General features: G+C 38.3%; 1 protein-coding gene across 4 annotated transcripts in view; it reads right to left on the bottom strand.

Moving 5' to 3' along the window:
* Window positions 1-20,014, bottom strand: part of MAGI3 (membrane associated guanylate kinase, WW and PDZ domain containing 3) — a 224,895-nt gene that overhangs the window by 8,285 nt on the left and 196,596 nt on the right. For 3 of the 4 annotated variants that reach the window (XM_044002597.1, XM_044002594.1, XM_044002596.1), the window contains exons 16-19: window positions 15,299-15,484; window positions 2,853-2,955; window positions 1,946-2,072; window positions 700-843 (exon numbers count right to left, since the gene is read on the bottom strand). In XM_044002597.1, the coding sequence (XP_043858532.1) occupies window positions 700-843; window positions 1,946-2,072; window positions 2,853-2,955; window positions 15,299-15,484 (560 nt within the window). The remainder of the gene's footprint in view (window positions 1-699; window positions 844-1,945; window positions 2,073-2,852; window positions 2,956-15,298; window positions 15,485-20,014) is intronic. The other variant, XM_044002595.1, reaches the window with a different exon arrangement.

Below are 20,014 nucleotides of genomic sequence, written 5' to 3'. Positions count from 1 at the left end.
AAAGAAAAACTTCTGATAGGGAAGAAAAAGGAGACATTGTCTAGGAGGCCAGCTGTTGGCCTCTCAGTCTCAGTTTCCTCATCTTTATAATGGAGACTATGCTATCCCACATCTGGTCTCATTTCCTCACCTGTAAAAATGGCTGGTTAGAGTAGGTGATGATGTCCTCTTTAACTTTAAACCTAGGATCCTATCATTCTCTCACTAACACTTCTTCACGTTTTCGTCCTTGACAAAAAAATAAAATAAAATAAACCTCGGTTCCTTAAAACTAGGTCCTGCTGCTTCTTGGAGAAACGAAAAATTCTCCCTTTGGCTGTTCCTGAGAACCACTTGTCCTGGCTCTTCTGATTCATGGTAATATGATTAGTCCCTCAGGAAGTCCTTTTTGTTAATTCTTTTGCTCTTGAAACTCTAAATTGTAAGTGAAAAAATGTCCTTTCTCATTGGCCAAAGTCAATAATAACATAACTCTAAAACAGGACAATAGGCACATTTCACTAAGCAGAACAAAAGCAATTTGATCACCATAATCCGAGGGGGATTAGAAAAGTCAAATGACAGGTTATTTTGCTACTCCCCAGGATCAGTGGCTTTTCATGGAAAATTTATTCTCTAGTCTCAGATGTTAGAAGTGTATGAAGAAAAATTATCTAAAAGTAGCAACAAATAGAAGGTAGCAAACAGAAGCTAACTCACATGAATTCTCCCATCTTTGATGGCAGGACCATCCTCAGCAAGTCGAAGAATGAACAAGCCCATGTTATATTCCTTCCCTCCACGGAGACTGAACCCAAAGCCTCTTGGGCCTCTTTCTAGTTCCACTGGATAACAACCAAGGTTCTAAGGTGATGCAGAAGGAGAAAAAAAAAAAAAAGAAAAACTTGTTTTTATGTCCTTTTAATGTTAGATAAACAACTAAAAGTTGAAAAGGCAATATTTACAAATGGGGAACCACACTCAAAATGTATTTTAAAGGAATTCTCCCGCAGAAAAGAAAGATGAATTGCAGATGAACACATACTTAACAGTTAATCAACTCAAATTAATTTGAACATGATCAGATTGCATTGTCTATAGCAGTCATTTATAGTGTGCAGTGGGACACTCTTAAAAAAAATTTTTTTTGGGTGGGGCAATGAGGGTTAGGTGACTTGCCCAAGGTCACACAGCTAGCAAGTGTCGAGTGTCTGAGGCTGGATTTGAACTCAGGTCCTCCTGGATCCAAGCCTGGTGCTTTATCCATTGTGCCCCCTACATATAAATTTTTTTTAAATTTTAATTTTCAGTTCCAAATTTTTTTCTCCCCTCCCACTGAGAAGGCAAGAAACATGATACCCATTATGTATATGAAATCATGAAAAACACATTTCCACATTAACCATGATGTGGGGGGGAAAAACGGCAGGAAAAATAGAGACATTCTTTTAAAAGGCTTCATCTTGAAAAGTCTGAAGCAGTCTATGACTAACTCCAAGAGAAAAGGTTCCTTTGCTGAAGCAGTAGTTATGCTCCTGTCTCATAAGCACTTTTTTTTTTTTCAGGGCAATGAGGGTTAAGTGACTTGCCCAGGGTCACACAGCTAGTGAGTGTCAAGTGTCTGAGGCTGGATTTGAACTCAGGTATTCCTGAATCCAGGACCAGTGTTTTATCCACTGCGCCACCTAGCTGCCCCCTCTCATAAGCACTTTAAACCAATAGCTTACTTTTCCTCAATGACAGGATAAACTCTAGGAGAAGAAGGATTAGTTCCTTAACTTTTGTATCGTTTTAGAGTGCCAATTATAAAACTGTAGGGGTAAAAACTCGTGAAGGAATGTATTTATTCTAATGCTCTGCATTTATAACCACCTACTCTGAATTGCTTAGAGTACAATCACTTTAAAAATAATGTCACTGACTTAGCATCCCTAACAATCAGTTAAGTGTACAGGACACTAGTTACCTGATTGTGCCGATTACCCACAACCGAAATCAAAGCCGTGTCAGGTTGGGTGAGATGCTTGTGGTCAGACCATGACAGCCTGTAAGTCGTGGAAACATCTTTGCCAATTTCACTTTCTAAACCACTTCTGCAAGAAAGAGAAAGCAAGAATGTAGCCCACTTCACACCCTCAAGTAAGGGAAGAGATCTCTGTGTGTACAGTGCATGGAGAGCTAGAAAGAGAAACTCCGGGTGGTAGCAGAGCTACCTCTATTTTATTCACAGGGCAGCATGTCTTATCTTTATTCTCTTGCCATTCCCAAATGCTGAGGCATAATATCTAGCTATGATGTAAATGCAAAATAAAAATTTGGACATGAAGCCTAACATGTTCTTAAACTTTTGTTGGCAGAATAATATTTAATAAAGTATGTCAGCATCACTGATATCAATAAAAGCAGGACTCCCCTAATAAAGACTAATGGGCCCAAAGTTAATGTAGTCACAGCAAAAACTTGTTGTCAAGTATCCTTAACATGTATGGACCATTCCTCAGGATGTTGCTGAATTTCCATCAGCTGAGTTTGGGTTTCAGAGCTGGCTCCTCCAACAAATAAGGTCTGTGAACCCTATTTCTGTTAGGCATGATGGTCGCATTCGGTGCTGGCTCTGAGATTTCAGACAGAGCTACTTTGCCAAAGATGCCAGGTCCAACAGTGGCGAAGCCAGATGCTGCTTTATTAACTCCTGCCAGCATCTGTTTGTCAGGCACAGATCTCTGACATTTTAGATAGCACAGAATTTGCCAATTCAGTTATCCGTCCGAATGAGGGTCAGGGTACAAATGATTTTGGGTCCCAAACTACTTTCTGCACATTCCTAGAAAAATACAGCAAAGAAAAAACAATGTGAGAAAAACCAGCCTCACCGATCTCCCAATGTGTGACCAGCTTGTGTCTGTCCCATGGGTCTATGCTGTAGGGCTGGACTTTGCCTGGCCGAGTTTGTTCCTGATGGTGGACCATGATGTTCTGTTCAAAAAGGAAAACAACAGAAATGAGAATCTGTGTGTGAAGGTGTGAAACTGAAGAGTGTGCCACTGAGACAAACCAGGACTGGCGAATTTGGGATGTCTGACTTCCATATAAGCAGTGCCTATAATCCGAATGTGAGAATCTTTTTCCTGTGGTTTCTAATGCATATGTTTCATGAGAACAACAGGAACAGGTTTCCTGAGGTACAATCTTTCTCTTCTTTCTTCTTTGTTTTGATTACCATACAGATTATAAATCAGAAACAAAGAGAGTGAGTAAATTTTCATTTTTCTAAGACATTATTTATCTACAAGGTGCATGTTTCAACATGTATGTGTGTATACATATGTACGTATATGTAAATGCATACACATATATGCACACTTATATGAATAGGTAGTATTAATAAGCCCTTTGAAATGGTTAATGATTTACAGAACTTGTGCTATGAAAATAGAAATTATTTCTGTAATTTAGGGAACATTTTTGTTTGTGTTTCCATAATTAAGATTTTGAAGATATGCTTATATTAATCTGTTACTAGGTTATTTTTACAAACTTGATAGTACACAACAAGAAGAGATCAATTTTTTTTTTAATGAGGCAATTGGGGTTAAGTGACTTGCCCAGGCTCACACAGCTAGTAAGTGGCAAGTGTCTGAGGCCAGATTTGAACTCAGGTACTCCTGACTCCAGGGCTGGTGCTCTATCCACTGCGCCACCTAGCTGCCCCAGAGATCAATTTTTAAAACTATTCTGTAATACATGCATCAAAATGACTGTATTTCTACTACTGTCCAATAATTAGTCAATCATTACCAATGGCAAAGTCCAGTCTCAAGAACATCATCTGAACAAAGATCTTTGATTCTTCAATGTAAATGTAGGGGTAGCAACTGATACTGCTACAAAGTACCAAATACAAACCTGTTCTGGAGTTATAGTGAATAATCAATCAAATATTTATAAATGTCTTCTGTATGCAGAGTAAAGGGCCAAGAGCTGGGGAAGATACCAACTTTAGGTAAGACGGTCCCTTCCCTTATTAATTGCTCACTTATTCCTTAAATCTCCAGCACTGAACCCCCTCTGGGCATGCATCTTTATCTTTATCCCAGTCATTTTTCACCCAGCTGGCTGATGCTCTACTCTTTAAACCTGACCTCCAGACTTCATGCCCAGGAGCCTATTAAAGTTCTGAACTCCCTGAATCAAGCTCTTCTCATTTTTCAGCCTGGCCATTTTGTACCCTGCTGCTTGGTGTACCCACTGCCCCTTCCCTAACCCATTTGTACACCTCTTACTCTTAGAGCTATCATTTCAATCAATATTCTCAGTAAAGCTTGGAGTGTCAATGGACAGCCTTGTTGTTCTACTCACCATCTTTACATCTTCCTGGCCCAAAATATCCTTCTCTCACCTTTCTTTTTCTTTCTTTCTTTTTTTTTTTTTTTTGCGGGGCAATGGGGGTTAAGTGACTTGCTCAAGGTCACACAGCTAGTAAGTGTCAAGTATCTGAGGCCGGATTTGAACTCAGGTACTCCTGAGTCCAGGGCCGGTGCTCTATCCACTGTGCCACCTAGCCGCCCCTCTCACCTTTCTTACCCATGTGTTATTCCCAATTAGAATGCAAGCTCCTTGAAGGCAGCGACTGTTTTCAAGTTTTCACTACATCACCAGGATAGGGAGGCCCTGGCTCAGAATATGTGCTTAATAAATGCTTATTGACTGAACAAATATTTTTCCATTCGGTTATTACATACACTTATAGTCTGTGTTCTGTTCTCCTTGTCTCATCAAAACTCATTTAATTTCAGCAATAAACTTCCTCTTAAATCCCAAAATCCATTGGCCTTTTCTCAGTTCTTTTTGACTTGCACGCAACATGTGACATTTCCTTTAACTCAATTAAACAAATACTAACATTTACATTCATTTTAATGAGCATTTTTTTAAGAGCACAGCCATGTACAAGGCACTATCCTCTGTGCTGACTATTTAAAGATGAAATGGAAAAGTCTCTGGCCTCAAGGACCTTACATGCTACTGAAAGGAGATAAAATATTGACAAAGTATATATCTGATTGAGTTTTCCTAACTTCAAGTCCAGCACCAGATCCATGATACCACAATGTCTCTGGAACAGAAGAGCTCAGGAAGACTGAATGTAAAGAGTGAAAAGAGAAAGGGGGTCTGGCACAAAGTCTTTGGTGATATCTATAGTAAGTAGGTAGGGCCCAGATGATGAGGTAGCAAAGAAAACTGAGAATCGATCAGATAGGTAAGAGAATGGAAGGGAGGGTGGCTAACTGTATGAAATGCTATGTTTCAAGGATGAGGGTTGAGAAAAGGTCTTTGGGTATAAAATATAAGAGATCATGGGAAACTTAAGTAAAAACATTTGAATAGTTTTTCTGGAAACCAGGCTACAAGGGGTTGAGTGAATGGCAATTAGGAGTGAGACCAATGAACCAGATATCTTTTTCAAGGAGTTTGGCTATTAAAAAGAAGATGTAGGGGCAGCTAGGTGGCACAGTGGATAGAGCACTGGCCCCTGGATTCAGGAGGACCTGAGTTCAAATCCAGCCTCAGACACTTGACACTAGCTGTGTGACCCTGGGCAAGTCACTTAACCCCAATTGCCTCGCCACCAAAAAAAAAAAAAAAAAAAAAGGAAGATGTAGAGGGAGGGAATTTACAGGGACAGTAGAGTCAAGTGAAGGATTTTTAGGGATGAGGAGAAATAGGCAGCAGAGAAACCTGTAGATTAGGAGACTAAAGATTAGAGGAGAAATTAGAAGTTTTTTATTTATTTTTATTTGAATTTCAACACCAAAAACCCCCCAAAGTATATTTTTATATATACAGCAGAACTCAGAAAGAGTATTGCATACAAAATCATAAATCCCTATTTCATATTGTTTTTTGATCTTTTCTAATTTAACAAGTTGATGTTCTGACTATACTCAGAAGGCTGATTTAAGGAACAACCCCCCATATTAATAATGAAGCATTTTCTGTTTATTAAATTTCATTTTTTCTGATGTGATTAGGTATTCACCATGTTCCAGATTAGTTTTTTGGAGAAAACAGCCAAGATGCATAAGCAGGGGGCTCCTGGATAGTTTACAAGACTTTGGCTTCTCTTATTCCTTACTCTTGAAACATATTTTTGTTTTTTAGAAAATAAACTAGCCAATTTACTGGAGAAGTCTGTTGTTACATTCAGGATTTTGTACCAATAGTCCTCTACCTCTTTATTTTTGGACCAAGCTTGGTCATCATAATGTCCCTGCATTTAGTTCCAATTGTTTGTTTTGTTGCTGTTGTTTGTGTTTACATTGTTGTAGTCACTATCTATACTATTTTCCTATTTTGGCTTCATCACTTCACACAAATCTTTCTATGCAGCTCTGTATCCATCATGTTAATTATTTCTTACAGCACAAGTAATATTCCATTACATTGATGTACCATAATTTATTTAGTCATTACTGCATTGAAAGGCATCAACTTTTTTTGGCCAATTATTTGCTAGCACAAAAATGCTGCTATAAATTTATTGGCATATTTGGAGACCTTTTTGCCAATGATGTCTTTGGGGCATATAGCTAGCAGTATAATTTCTGGATCAAAAGGGACAGACATTTTCTTCACTTTCCCAAACCATATTTTCTAACATTCTTCATTTCCTCCATTTCCATCTGTCCAATGAAGTCACTGAATAACTTCATGAGTAAATGTTGATTTAATTTAGAGGATTTATTGAGTCTTTATCTCCTCCTCCTCTGCCACAAATATTGGTAAATAGCTGTAACTATTTTAATGGTGGTCCTTTTGCAAATAGTTATCAAGAGCACTGTTGTACAAGATGACCAAATATCTCAGGATACACACACACACACACACATTTTTTGTTTTTGTTTTTGGATGCATGAGAAAACCAATCCTGCCAGTTCTTTTATTTTTCTCTGCAAGGAGAGCCTGTGTGCCACCTTTCTATTTAACTGCAACTTCTTTTTGTCATCTGGATTTATTTATAGTGAGGATGTGATGTTGGTTTATGATTTAGTTCTTCCAGTAGTATATCCACTTCTGGACAAGTAGCTCTCATATTTAGAATCCCAACAATTGATGTTCATAATGTTTGTAGATATTCTAAAAAATGTGATTCTTAGCACATTCTGTTTCCTTTTCCAGGACTTTGCCAACATAAATGCATACGTGGAAGGGGCCATACAAAGGCCATTTTGAATTTTTCTTTGTTTTAAATGATGTTATGGTTAAAGAATTCACCATCAAGTTACCACCCCTATGAATATCTATACTCAAGTGGGCTAATTTTAGGAAAGCAGATGTGGTATGTTGCCAGGATCATTCTTGAAGCTTTTTTAAGTAAGAAAGGATCTATCACAACTTGTGCTCCATTGTTGTTCTGCAGTGAGGAAGGAAAGCTGGGCTTAGATACAGCCAGCCACTCACCCATCTTGCAGGAAATGTAGGTTAACCTTCCTAAGGCACCTCTCTGACATGTGACTTCAATGTGCAAAAACCTTCTAGGAACAAATAACATGTGCAAAGCACACTAACACTCAGGCATGTTTACAAAATGCATTATTTAAAACTTTGCCAAACAGTAGAAGATATAGGACTAGTTGATCTTTATACAGTGCATGTTCATGTTTTTAAAGCTCTAACTTCTGAATACTTGACTTAATCCAAAAAGAGAGATGCAGACAGCATCTAAAATTAGTGTTAAGTGTTAGGAACTAATATACCAATTTCATTTAAACCCTATATTTTGAAACATGGAGCTTAAATGCTAAAATGGTCACTTAGAGATCGGGCTTTAGCCTAAAACAACCTGTTACTATGGAAAAGTAACTTCTGACATATGGAATAAAATGGAACTGACAGAAACACTGTCAAGGACTGAAAGATTACAGTAGTTATATCTAAGTAGCAATTTCTATAGAGGAGGCGAAAGCTTTAAGTTTTAGTGCATGCATTATTATTTATTTTGCCTTGTTTTAAGCTAAGTCAAGCTACAGTCATCTTTTTGACCCAACAAAAGAACACTGAAAGTCTTCTGGCTTTCAGGGACCTCTTTTTCGATGTATGCAATGTGATGAATGTGGGGAAGAGGGGAGGTGAAGGGAAGAAGAGAGAAGATTGGGGATAGGAGCATGTCAAATAACAACTAACATTTATATAACATACTAAGTGAAGAAGGGAGAGGGAGGGAAGAAAGGAGGAGGAAGAGGAGAGAAAGAGAGAGCAGGGGGAAAAGGAAGAGACCAGGAGAGAGACCAGGACGGGGGAGAAATGAAGAAGGGGAGAGATACACAAAAAGAGGGACAGAGAAAGGGAAGGAGTGGGGAGGGAGGAAGAACATTAACATACAAGAATGATAAGATATGGAAGAAGGAAGCCAAAGTGTGGCTCCAAGCACTATATGTATTCCCGCTATACATGCTCACAGGCTTTAAGAATTTTGTGTGAGTTATGGGGTGAATAATAAACCTGTTGATAAAAACAGAAGTTTACATTTATATAAGTGCTTTATAGTTTACAAAGCATTTTCCTCACAAAATCTTATGAAGCAGGTAATGCAGGTATTATTATCCTCATTTAACAGATGAGGAAATTGAGGTTCAGATAGGTTAAATAATTTGCCCATGGCCACAAAGCTTAGAAGGAACTAGGCTGCAACTAGAAGCCAGGTATTTTAATTCCAAGTCCAGTATTCTTTCCACTAAAAAATCCTGCTTCTCTTTTCCTAAGTATTATGTTTCTCCTGTAGGCAAACTGTTCAACAGGTAATTTGAACTTTTTAATGTAACCTGGAAAACTCATACTCTACTTGTGCTAGAGTCATCACAGAAGCTGAATGGTATCTTTTGGTAAGGCAATTGGGGTTAACTGACTTGCCCAGGGTCATACGGCTAGTAAGTGTCAAGGGTCTGAAGCCTGATTTGAATTCAGGTACTCCTGAATCCAAGGCTGGTGCTCTATCCACTGTGCCACCTAGCTGCCCCTGAATGGTATCTTTTAAAGTAGCTCAGTCCATTAGTTAGGATGTCTAGTAGCCAACAAGAATATGTTTTGGGGACTCCTGGGGACACCTTGTGGTCAGTCTCTTCCTGATGGCCCATGACTAGCCCTACTGGCCTCATTCCACTGGAGAGGTAGGTTTGTCAGTTTTAAGCATTCTTTCTTTTCATTTGTGTGTCTCAACACAAATTTCAACTTATTTGTACAAGGATAGAGAAATGCCTGCCAAGGCAAAAAGAAGTGAACAGAGCCAAGTCAACAAGCCCATCAGTGTAAGTCAGAGTGGAGGCTATTTATAGGTATGGCCTAGTTATCGTTTTGAGACAATCAGGACTGCTTTTGCTTTCATCTGGCTTGGCTAGAGAGGTAGACACAAAATCAATAATTGCATGGAGGCTAGGAGAATAGGTGGGACAACTTCAAGCCTTCCTTTAACACCTTTCCCAACCCTGCCCCCATACAATCTTTAGTATTGTTGATAAGCAAAATGTACCCCAAGCTGGTGATTTAAAAAAAAAGACAACTCATTCTTTCTGAGTTACATGGAAGTTCCCCTCTATCTTTTATTTCAAGTTTAAGTTCTCTGACTTAAATATTCCTTCTACTTTTAGTTGTTCAACCATCTCAAATAATTTCTGAAATTTACTGTTTCATAGATTATAATATTTTTTTAAATGAAGTACTCATTGCATCATGTGAAAATCAGACCCATTTTCTTTCAGGTTTATCTGAAAATCCTTCAAACAGTAAAGAATTTGGAAGAATAGCTACTTCAAAAATAACTTAATTTTTCATACTTAAGCTTGTTTTTCTGTACTAAAGAAATTTACTGTTGTATAGTAAAATGAGATTGGAAAGTGATTAATGAAACCCCAAACTGTAGCTCTACTGAGAGAATATGGCTTATTTTGAGATGACAAAAAGTGAGAAGTCATCATGAAAAAGAATGGATTTTATAAATATAAAATATTGCTCTATATTCATCAGTCACATGTAAAACCATCCAATGCTGGACAGACACTTCAGAGATGAAAACCAGATCCCAGGTCTTTTGGCTCCTATGCAAGTGCTCTTACCATTATATCTTGTGCTAATACAAATGAAAAGAACCTGAGAATGGGATTTGGGTTTCTGGACCACGGTATAAAATGTGGGCCAGAGAAAGACCAACAAACAAGAACAACTAGATATTTTAATTGGAAGAGGAAAATTTGATCTAATAAGTATCATTGATACTTGGTGAGATGAGCCTCATCATCTAGAATATGGCTCTGGAACAGGATGGGTAAGAAGGAGTAGAGGTAGAATAACATCATATACTGAGAAAAGGGTACACATAAAAAGTGATCTCATAGACCAAATAGAGAAGAAATGAAGACATTACCTCTTGAATTTATGGATATGGGAAGAATTCATAACCAAAGAAGACCCAGAGAGTATCACAGAAGAGAAAAGAATTCTGATTACATAAAATTTAAAATGTTTTAGAACAAGCAAAACTAATGCTAAAATGAAAAGGATAGAAAGTAACTGGGAAAAATCTTCACAACAAGTTTCATTTTAAAAGGGTCTCATTTCTAAAATATATAGGAATCAATTCATAAGAATAAGAGCTCTTCAATTTGGAATTATGCCCAAAGGGCGATAAAGCTGTGCATACCCTTTGACCCAGCAATACCACTTTTGGGTCTTTTTCCCAAAGAGATCATGGAAGGGGGAAAGGGACCCACATGTACAAAAATATTTATAGGGGCTCTTTACGTGGTGGCAAAGAATTGGAAGTTGAGGGGGTGCCCATCAATTGGGGAATGGCTGGACAACGATGAGCAGGAGGAGTTCAGAGAAACCTGGAGGGTCTTGCGTGGGCTGATGATGAGTGAGATGAGCAGAACTAGAAGAACATTGTACACAGTAACATCAACATTGAGTGTTGATCTACTGTGATGGACTATATTCTTCTCACCAATGCAATGGTACAGAAGAGTTCCAAGGAACTCATGATGGAGGAGGATCTCCAAATCCAGAAAAAAAAAAAAAAAAGAACTGTGGAGTATAGATGCTGAATGAACCATACTATTTCTTTTGTTTTGGGTGCTGTTGTTTCTTTTCTATTTTGAGGTTTTCCATCATTGCTCTGTTTTTTTTCTCTTATAACATGACTAATGCGGAAATAGGATTAATGTTATTATGTGTGTATATATATAACCTATATCAGATTACCTGCTGTCTAGGGGAGGGGTGAGGGAGGGAGAAAAATCTGAAATTGGAAAGCTTGTATAAACAAAGGTTGAGAACTATCTTTACATGTAGTGGAAAAAAAATAAAATACTTTATTAATTAAAAAAAAAAAGAATAAGAGCTCTTCCTCAATTGATAAAAAGTCAAAGGATATGAACAGGAAGTTTTTTCAGGAAAAAAAATCGAAACTCAACAATCATATAAAAAGATAATCCAAATCACTAAAAATTAGAGTAACTCTGAGGTTCTACTTTATAGCCATCATAATGGAAAAGTTGAAAGGGGAAAAAAAGGAAAATAAATTTTGGAGGAGCTATGGGAAGATAGACACTTGCACACTGTTGGTGGAGCTGGAAATTGGTCTAGCCATCCTGGGAAGCAATTTGAAACTGTCTTCAAATTTCCTAAATTATGCGTACCCTTTGACTCAGTGATACAACTACTATATCTATACCCAAGAGAGATCAAATAAAGAGAACAAGGATCCATATATATGAAGATATTTATAGTAGCCCTTTTTGGGTAGAAAGAATGCGAAACTAAGGGGGTATTCATGAACTAGGGAATGGCAGAACAAATTATGATATATCAATGTAATGTAATACTATTATACTATAAGAAAAGATGAAAGTATTAGTTTCAGGAAAAGATTGACTAGATATGTATAAACCAATACAGAATGAAGTGTATACAACCAAGAGAATAATTGATACAACAAAAACATTGAAAGATTTAAAAATTCTTTGATCAATGCAATGACCAATCATAATTCCCAAAGAAATGATGACACAGCATGCTACCCACCTCCTGAGAGAGCGCGAGAGAGGAGATGGATTCAGGATATAGATTGGGACATGGCCAATGTGGGAACGTGTTTTACTTGACCATGCATACTTGTTACAAATGTTTTGTTTTTCCTTTTTATCAGAGGGAGAGAAGGTAGATTCTTGTTAATAGAAAATAAATTAAATTTAGTTTTTAAAAAAACTTAAAAAAAAAACTTTTAAAAAAGATATATTCATGAAAGGAAGTCTAGGAACCAGAGGTAGGCAAGTACGGTGGTAAATATTTGGCTGATGATAAAAAGATGCAGAAATAGAAGCAACATAGTTATGACAGAAGTATACTATGGACCAGTTCTGTCTAGAAATGGGGGCTGCATATGTTGACTTAGTTTTAAAGTGCAATTTTAGCTATGTTTTATTGTCTTTTTACTTATTTCGTTAAATATTTCCCAACTACAATTTTTTTTTTTTTTTTGCTGAGGCAAGTGGGGTTAAATGACTTGCCCAGGGTCACACAGTTAGTAAGTGTTAAGTGTCTGAGGCTGGATTTGTACTCAGGTCATCCTGAATTGAGGGCTGATTTTAATCTGTTTGGACCACGTTCAGGAATGTTTTGGACTCCATGCAGCCTGTGGGCTGTATGTTTGACACCTCTCCTATAGACTTTATTTTTTGTTTTGTTTTTTTTGGCCAGGCAATGAGGGTTAAGTGACTTGTCCAGGGTCACACAGCAAGTAAGTGTCAAGTGTCTGAGGCAGGTTTTGAACTCAGGTCATTCTGAATTCAGGACCAGTGCTTTATCCGCTGCGCCACCTAGCTGCCCCTCTCCTATAGACTTTAAAGAAGAAAGAAGAAAACCTGAGAAGATTAAGGTCAGAGAAGAGATAACTCAATTCCCTGATTTCTAATCAAAACTACACCCATTTCTCTTCCTTGCTGTCACTCAGGAACTACCTTTTCCATTCCAGAGCTAACTCCTTTCCCTCCTGTCCTTGACTTCACTATCTCCTGCGTGTTACAGGAGCCTGATGGTAACTAATCTCACCTTTGTCTTTCACCTTTAATTCTCTCCTCCCTATTGGTTCTTTCTTCTGTGTCTACAAATATGTTTATGATTCCTGAGCCCTATAAATAATTTCCCCTCAACTTTATAACCAGTTCTAGCTATCATTTCCTATCTCCTTTGTCCCTTCACTAAAAACAACTTTGAGGTATTCTACACAGTCTGACCCCACTGCTTTTCTACACACTCCTGACACTTATGAAATCTGGCTTCCTCTTTTCTCTGAAACTATTCTCTTAAAGGTCACCAACAATTTCCTACAGCAATAGCAAAATCCATTGGTCTTTTATTGTACTCTTCTTTCCTGATCTCACAGAAACATTTGATATTATCACTCCTTCCTCTTTATCTCATTTAATAAGAAACTTATATATAAGGAGTTATACTGGCATTTTATGTCTAGTATGATTTAAGTGATATCTACCTACCTTTTCAACTTTACTGTCCACTATTCCCTTTTATACACTTAATGCCTGAGTCAAATGAGTCTAAATGCTGTTCCCCAAATATCCTTTTGTTTCTTGGCTGAGTACCTCTGCTCAACATATTGCTTCTACCTTGAATGACCCTTTCGAGTCAGAGGATGGCAGGATAAAGGTGTTTGTGAATACAAAAGGATATATAATATGATTACTGCTCTCAAGTAGCTAACAATCCAGTCCACGAGAAAGAACATACACATAAAAATATAACAATAGAATCCTAAATGAGTGATACAGACAATAAGTGTGATGGGAGATTAAGGGAAGGAGAAGTCGTTTAAACTGCAGTGGTCAGGGAAGGCTTTATGGAAGAGGAAGTTGTTCAAGGTGGGGAGAAATTGCATGAGCAAAGGCGTGGAGGTGTTGATATTTATAGTACGCTTAAAGAAGGGGAAGCAGACCAGCCAGGTAGGAATGGATGATTACTAATGAAGTAAGGAGAGAGAAAACGGAAAAGGTAGTTGAAGTTATACTGGAGAAGACATTGGATGGACAATCAGGGGTTTGGAATTCAGCTTATAGAAGTCAATGAAAGTTTTTAAGCACAAAAGTGACATGATAAAAAATGTGTCTGAATAAGACTAAACTGGCAACAGTGTGTAAGATGTCTTGGAGTAAGGAACCAATTGGAATCAGAGAGACTAGTGAGAAGATTATTGAGACTGTGGGTGTACAGAAACAGAAGTCTGGAACCAGGGGGTTGTACCAAGAGGAAGGGATATTAAAAAAAATATATTTTAACAGGACTTGATAAGATTAACTGGATTTAAAAGATTAAAAAAAAAAAGACTGTAGCTTCCAGAAAAGTGTTGAGAAATTTCTTTTCCTTGTAGATCAGATCTTTTAAAGTTGAAGTCTGATCCCTACATCCTTCTCTGGTTTTCTTTTAGGTTCTCCTATTGACTTTAGAAACTAAGGAGAAATGAAATGTGAACCATGAAACCTTACTACTTGCAAATGAAGAATGTCATCTAATAAGGCTTTCAGAATTGCTCCTAATTAGAAATTATGTTAATGAAAGGTAGCATGGAAGCAAGGAAGGATATGTTTCATGTCTTAAACATATCCTTCCTTTTAAAAAAAAAAGCATCTTAGGTTGTGTTTTATGCCTAATTACTATCTCCAAGTATCTTAGATCTTTTCTCTTTATTAAGTCATTCTTCTGTCTTATGAAGAAGCTATTTAATCCACCTAACATGAACAGTTTAATATCAGGTGACTTCCTTTGATCTATTTAGAGGTTTTTCTCTCTCTAGTATAGATTTAGATTTTTAAAAAGTATTGTCAATCAACCTCCTTCCTCCCAACTTGTCTCTATGCTCAACATAAATAGACATATATATGGATGTTAATTACTACTGGGGTTATTTTACTGCTGACAATGTAATAATAAACTGCCTTTTAAGTTCATTAAATAGGAAAGGTGCAAAATGAGACCTTGGGGTTTTATAAACTGCTCTGTTACCACAGCAATTCTGGATTTCCTGGCAGCAGGATTTTCCTGTACCTTCTTTAAGCATACTTTCACATGATCAGTCTTGCCTTCCACTGACTCTGTATAAAGTTTATAGCTATTTACATGTTGTTTCCCAATTAGAATGTAAGCTCCTCATGGGTAAGGCTATTTTTGTCTTTCTTTGTATCCCCAGAGCTTATTTCAGTGCATAGCACATAGTAAGCATTGAATAAATGCTTGCTGACTAACCCATCCATCTTACCATCCTCAGCAATGACGGTCAGTGTGACAGTGATACCGGCATCTTTGATGAGCTGTACAATGTTATCATGGGATAGTTCAATGATGGACTTCCCATTCACTGCAGAGATCCGATCTCCCACTTTCAGTTTCCCACAGCGATCTGCTGGACTTCCTTCAATGACACGTCCAATTTTATGAGGAATCACTAAGAAATCAAGAAAATGCATTTCAGCTTCCAGAAGCATCTAGGTAATAGTTGAAAGGGCATCTAGTACCACAAAGAATTTTGACTGGTGGCTACTAATCAGAGGTCCTGGTATAGTAAACAGAATGGCCATATAACCCAAATACTCAGCACTAAAAGGCAGGTAACAAGGAAATATACTAGTTTTATTTACCTGACAATCACAATTCAGCAATTTAAAATTACAGAAGTCTAATGAAAAGTAGGCAAATAAAGAAAGAAAACTAAGACTTGCAGATCCATTGTGATGCCTAAATAAGAGGTAGTTCTTTGGACAGTCAAAGATAGAACAAGGATAGAAAGCAAAATGATTGGGAAACACATTAATTCTGGTGTTCAATCAGTTCCCACTAAGCCATGCTCAGAGGAAAAAGGCATAAAGCTGAATTAAAGACACCTTCAAAAGAAAATTCCCTGCAATGTTACTACATTACTGGAGATAGTCACATAAATGGCCATTTGTTGGAGATTTTATATATGGAATCTTGGTCAGGTAAGTGTTGGACTGAATAGCCTCTAAAGCTCCTTCTAAATCTGAGATTCTGAATGTAGTTGCTTGGAGATGTTAATCCAGTGAAGAGAGCTTAAACTGAAGGTGGGCTGGGGGTAGAATAATAGTTCACATATATCCACCAAGGCAGAGACCACAGACACCAGCAGAGAGGACACAGGGAGACAAGCAGTGGATAAGGTCCAATATTCAACATTCTGATTTCCCAATAGAGGAGGCTCTTCCTGAAGAAGGAGGCGGTTGAACCCCCTAAGGAAGGAATAGATTCTTTTTCTCCCAAGAATAATGAGGAGAACCTACAAATTCCTTGAGAATGAGAGATGATCAAGTAAGGATCAGAGGAAGGAGAGACTAATAATGGTAGTGTTCTCTGTTGATCTGATAACAACAACAGCAATGTCTTGTGGCTTCCTGAGGCATATATTCAGGATATTAAGGAAAACCTCTCAAGACTCATCAAACCAGACAACAAACAGCCACTTTTGATGGTTCATGTGGATACAAATAACATGACAAGAAATAAGGTAGAAAGCACTGTTAGTGATAATGGAGACTTGGGCAGGAGACTGAAGATTTACACAGGTTGTGTTTTTTTTGTTTTTTTAGTGAGGCAATTGGGGTTAAGTGACTTGTCCAGGGTCACACAGCTAGTAAGTGTTAAGTGTCTGAGGCTGGATTTGAACTCAGGTACTCCTGACTCCAGGACCAGTGCTCTACCTACTGTGCCACCTACCTGCCCCACAGGTGGTGTTTTTATCATTGTTACCATTCAATTTCAAGCTGTTCAAAAGATAAAGGCAGATTTGGGAAGTAAATAACAGATGAAAGGGATGACAGACTCTTGCAAAGAGTCTACTTAACAAGAGTTGGTAAGAATGGATTTGCAGAGTTATACAAATCTAATCAATAACTGAAAAAGATGGAGGAAAATGCCTATACATACAAACATATACACATATATACATGTATATGTATATATCTGTGTGTGTACACACACACGTTATCAAGATAACATGGGGAATAAGTATGATTAAGGAAGAAGAATAGAGGTAGTCACCTTGAAATCTGTGGTGGGCAGGATCCAGGAGAATTATAAAAGTCTGGGTAGTGAGCAGGGTGAACTAGAGCAACCTTTGCAAGGAGACAAAATTGAATGCGTAGGTCCCAAAAAAGAAATGGTAGGTTGAGACCCATGGCAGTCATATAGCTCTGGAAGAATATAATTTATTCACAAGAAAAAGGATAAATAAAAACAGGATAGATAGATGGGGGTGGAATCAGAATGGCACTGTATATTAAGATATACTAGGGTAACGTGAATATAAAGGCCACTTTATTTTAAAAAAATTAGAAGAGAACCAGATCAGGTACCTTTCATAATTATGTCTAGGACAAGAATTCCTAACCAAACAAAAGATAGAAATGATCACAGAGATAAAATAGATAATTCCTATTACACACAATTGAAAATCTTAAACACTAACAAAACCAATGAAACTATGTTCCATCAAATATATCAAGTAAGGGTCAAATATGCAGTATATAAAGGAAACTAACATAGATCACCTTAAAATCCATTTCCTAATAGATAAGAAGTCAAAGAATATGAACAAATATGTTTCAAAAAAGAATTTCAAACTATTAACAATGGTTCCAAATCATTAATAATTAACAGCAACATAGCAGCTAACGTTGATATAGCACTTACGATACTTTTATACCTTCCTGTGAGTGCATTTGATGTTAAAATTTATGATACGGAGGAAGCAGAAAGCTAAATATAATCTGATACACATCTGAGGGTTCAGAAAGGCAGATTTCATAGGTTTCTGAGAAAGGATAGGCAGGTCCCACAGCCTAAAATTCTATAAGGGGAAGTCAGTTTATGAGGAACGACGATGACTAAAGCAAGATGGGAGGGAGAGTCTCTTGCAGAAGGTGGGATATGATCCAAGTCTTGAAGGAAGCCAGGGAAGAGGTAGTGGTGAGAAGGGAGTACATCCCAGTTAGAGAAAAGGAAGGGATTTGGGAGAAGGAGTGTTATACGTGAGTAACAGCAAGGCCAGTGTTACTGGATCCAAGAGTATGAAGAGGGGAATAAAGGGTAAGAAAACTGGAAAGGTAGAAAGGGGCCTGTTTGTGGAGAAGATCTTGTCTTCTGCTCTTGAGGTAAATAAACATGGAGCCGTGGGAGTTTACTGAAGAGGGGAGTGATAGGATCAGATCTGGAAACTTGACTAGAAGATGGACCAGAGTGGGGAGAAACCAACCTGAGGCAGGTACATTAATTAGGAGGCTACTTTAATAGTCCAGGTATAAAATGATGAGGGTCTGCACCAGGGCAGTAGTTGAATAAGGGCCAGGTGGGGGAGAAAGGTAATGGATACAAAAGATGTGAAGGGAGAAGGGACAAGATTTAACAACAGAAAAGATCTCTGGTATGTGAGTGAAGAGCTGAGGTTGACATTAAGGATTCAAACCCAGATAAGTGGAAGGATGGTGGTACCCTCAACAGTAGTCTGGAAGTTTGAATGAGATTTATAAGGGATTGGGGGGAAATATAATGAGGTCGGTTTTAGACATGTTGAATTTGAACATCCAGTTCAGTAGGCAGTTGATGAAGCAAGACTGGAGGTCAGTAGAGAGGTTAGGGATGGACAAATAAAGCTGAGATGCACCTGCATAAAGATGATAACTGAACCAAGTGGGAACTGCCAAGTAAAATGGTATAGCGGGAAAAGAGAGGGCCAAGGGAAGACCCCTGTGGGCACCCATAGTTAGTGAGTTTGAAGTGAAGGCAGAATCAACAAAGGAGATTCTGATAGAGCTGTCACAAAGGTGGGAAGAGCACAAGGAGAGAGCAGTGTCACAAAAATCAAGAAAGAAGAGAAGATGCAGGAGAAGAGGCTGCAGAGAGGTCAAGAAGGATGAGGACTGAGAAAAGGCCATTTTGTGCAATTAAGAGATCATTAGTAACTTAGAAGCCAGACAGCAGAGTTTAAAATTTGAAGACAGTACTGGAAGGGGACACACTTAGTGCAGATGACTTTCTCAAGGACTTTAGCCATGAAAAGGAGGAGGGAATGGGGATGGTTAGATCCAAATGAGGGTTTTTTTGAAGACAGAGGAAGCAGGGGCATGTTTGTAGGCAGAACGAAGCAGCCTACAGACAGAGGCAGACTGGAGATTAGTAAGAGTGTGGAGATGGTGGAGTGGATAACTGGCTAGAGAAGACAGAAGGGTATGGGACCAAGGGTGCATGTAGAAGGATTAGTCTTAGCAAGGAGCAGGGGTACCTCTTTATGTGAGATGGGGTGGAGGAAATAGTGGGGGAACACATCTGAGTGATTTGAGATGAGAAGTAAGGAAGAGGAAGCTCTTGTTAAACAGCCTCAATTATTTCATTAAAGTCTGAAGCCAGGTTCTTGGCTGGGGCACTGGAGGGAGGAGGTGCCAGAGGAGGTTTGAGGAGGGATGAAAAATGTTTGGAAAAGTTGCTGTGGTGAGTAGGAGAGTGAGTTGATTAGGAAGGTGTAAAGGGATGGCCTTCCTGCAGTGAGGGCCCACTGGAGACTATGCAACATAACATATGTAACTGACTCTGCATGGTGCTAAGATTTTTCCTGGTCCCATTTGGCAGCATGCAAATAAGGAGGAAAGGGAGCAGGTTGTGGAAGTAATCCAAGGCTGGGGTTTGACAAGGCATGAGTGGTGACAGAAGGGGGCAAAGGATTTGAATATAAGTTGTAACTGGTTCACCAAGGAGTTGAGAGAAGGAAAGGAGGAGAGTGTAGCCAGGGCAGGGGTGATGGCTTGGAAAATCACTGAGAAATACAGGGACTAGAGGGAATGATATAAAATATATCTGATAAAGGAACTCTGGCTTTCAGGAGTATGCAAGTGATACTCTGGGAGGTGATGGCAAAATCAATGGTATGACCAGTTTTAACCCTCACAACTCGGCAAAGGGTAACAAGATC

The sequence above is a fragment of the Dromiciops gliroides genome, chromosome 4 (assembly GCF_019393635.1).
Source record: "Dromiciops gliroides isolate mDroGli1 chromosome 4, mDroGli1.pri, whole genome shotgun sequence".
Taxonomy (NCBI): domain Eukaryota; kingdom Metazoa; phylum Chordata; class Mammalia; order Microbiotheria; family Microbiotheriidae; genus Dromiciops; species Dromiciops gliroides.
The sequence above is the reverse complement of the archived record's forward strand: the minus strand, read 5'-3'. Positions and strand labels throughout refer to the sequence as shown.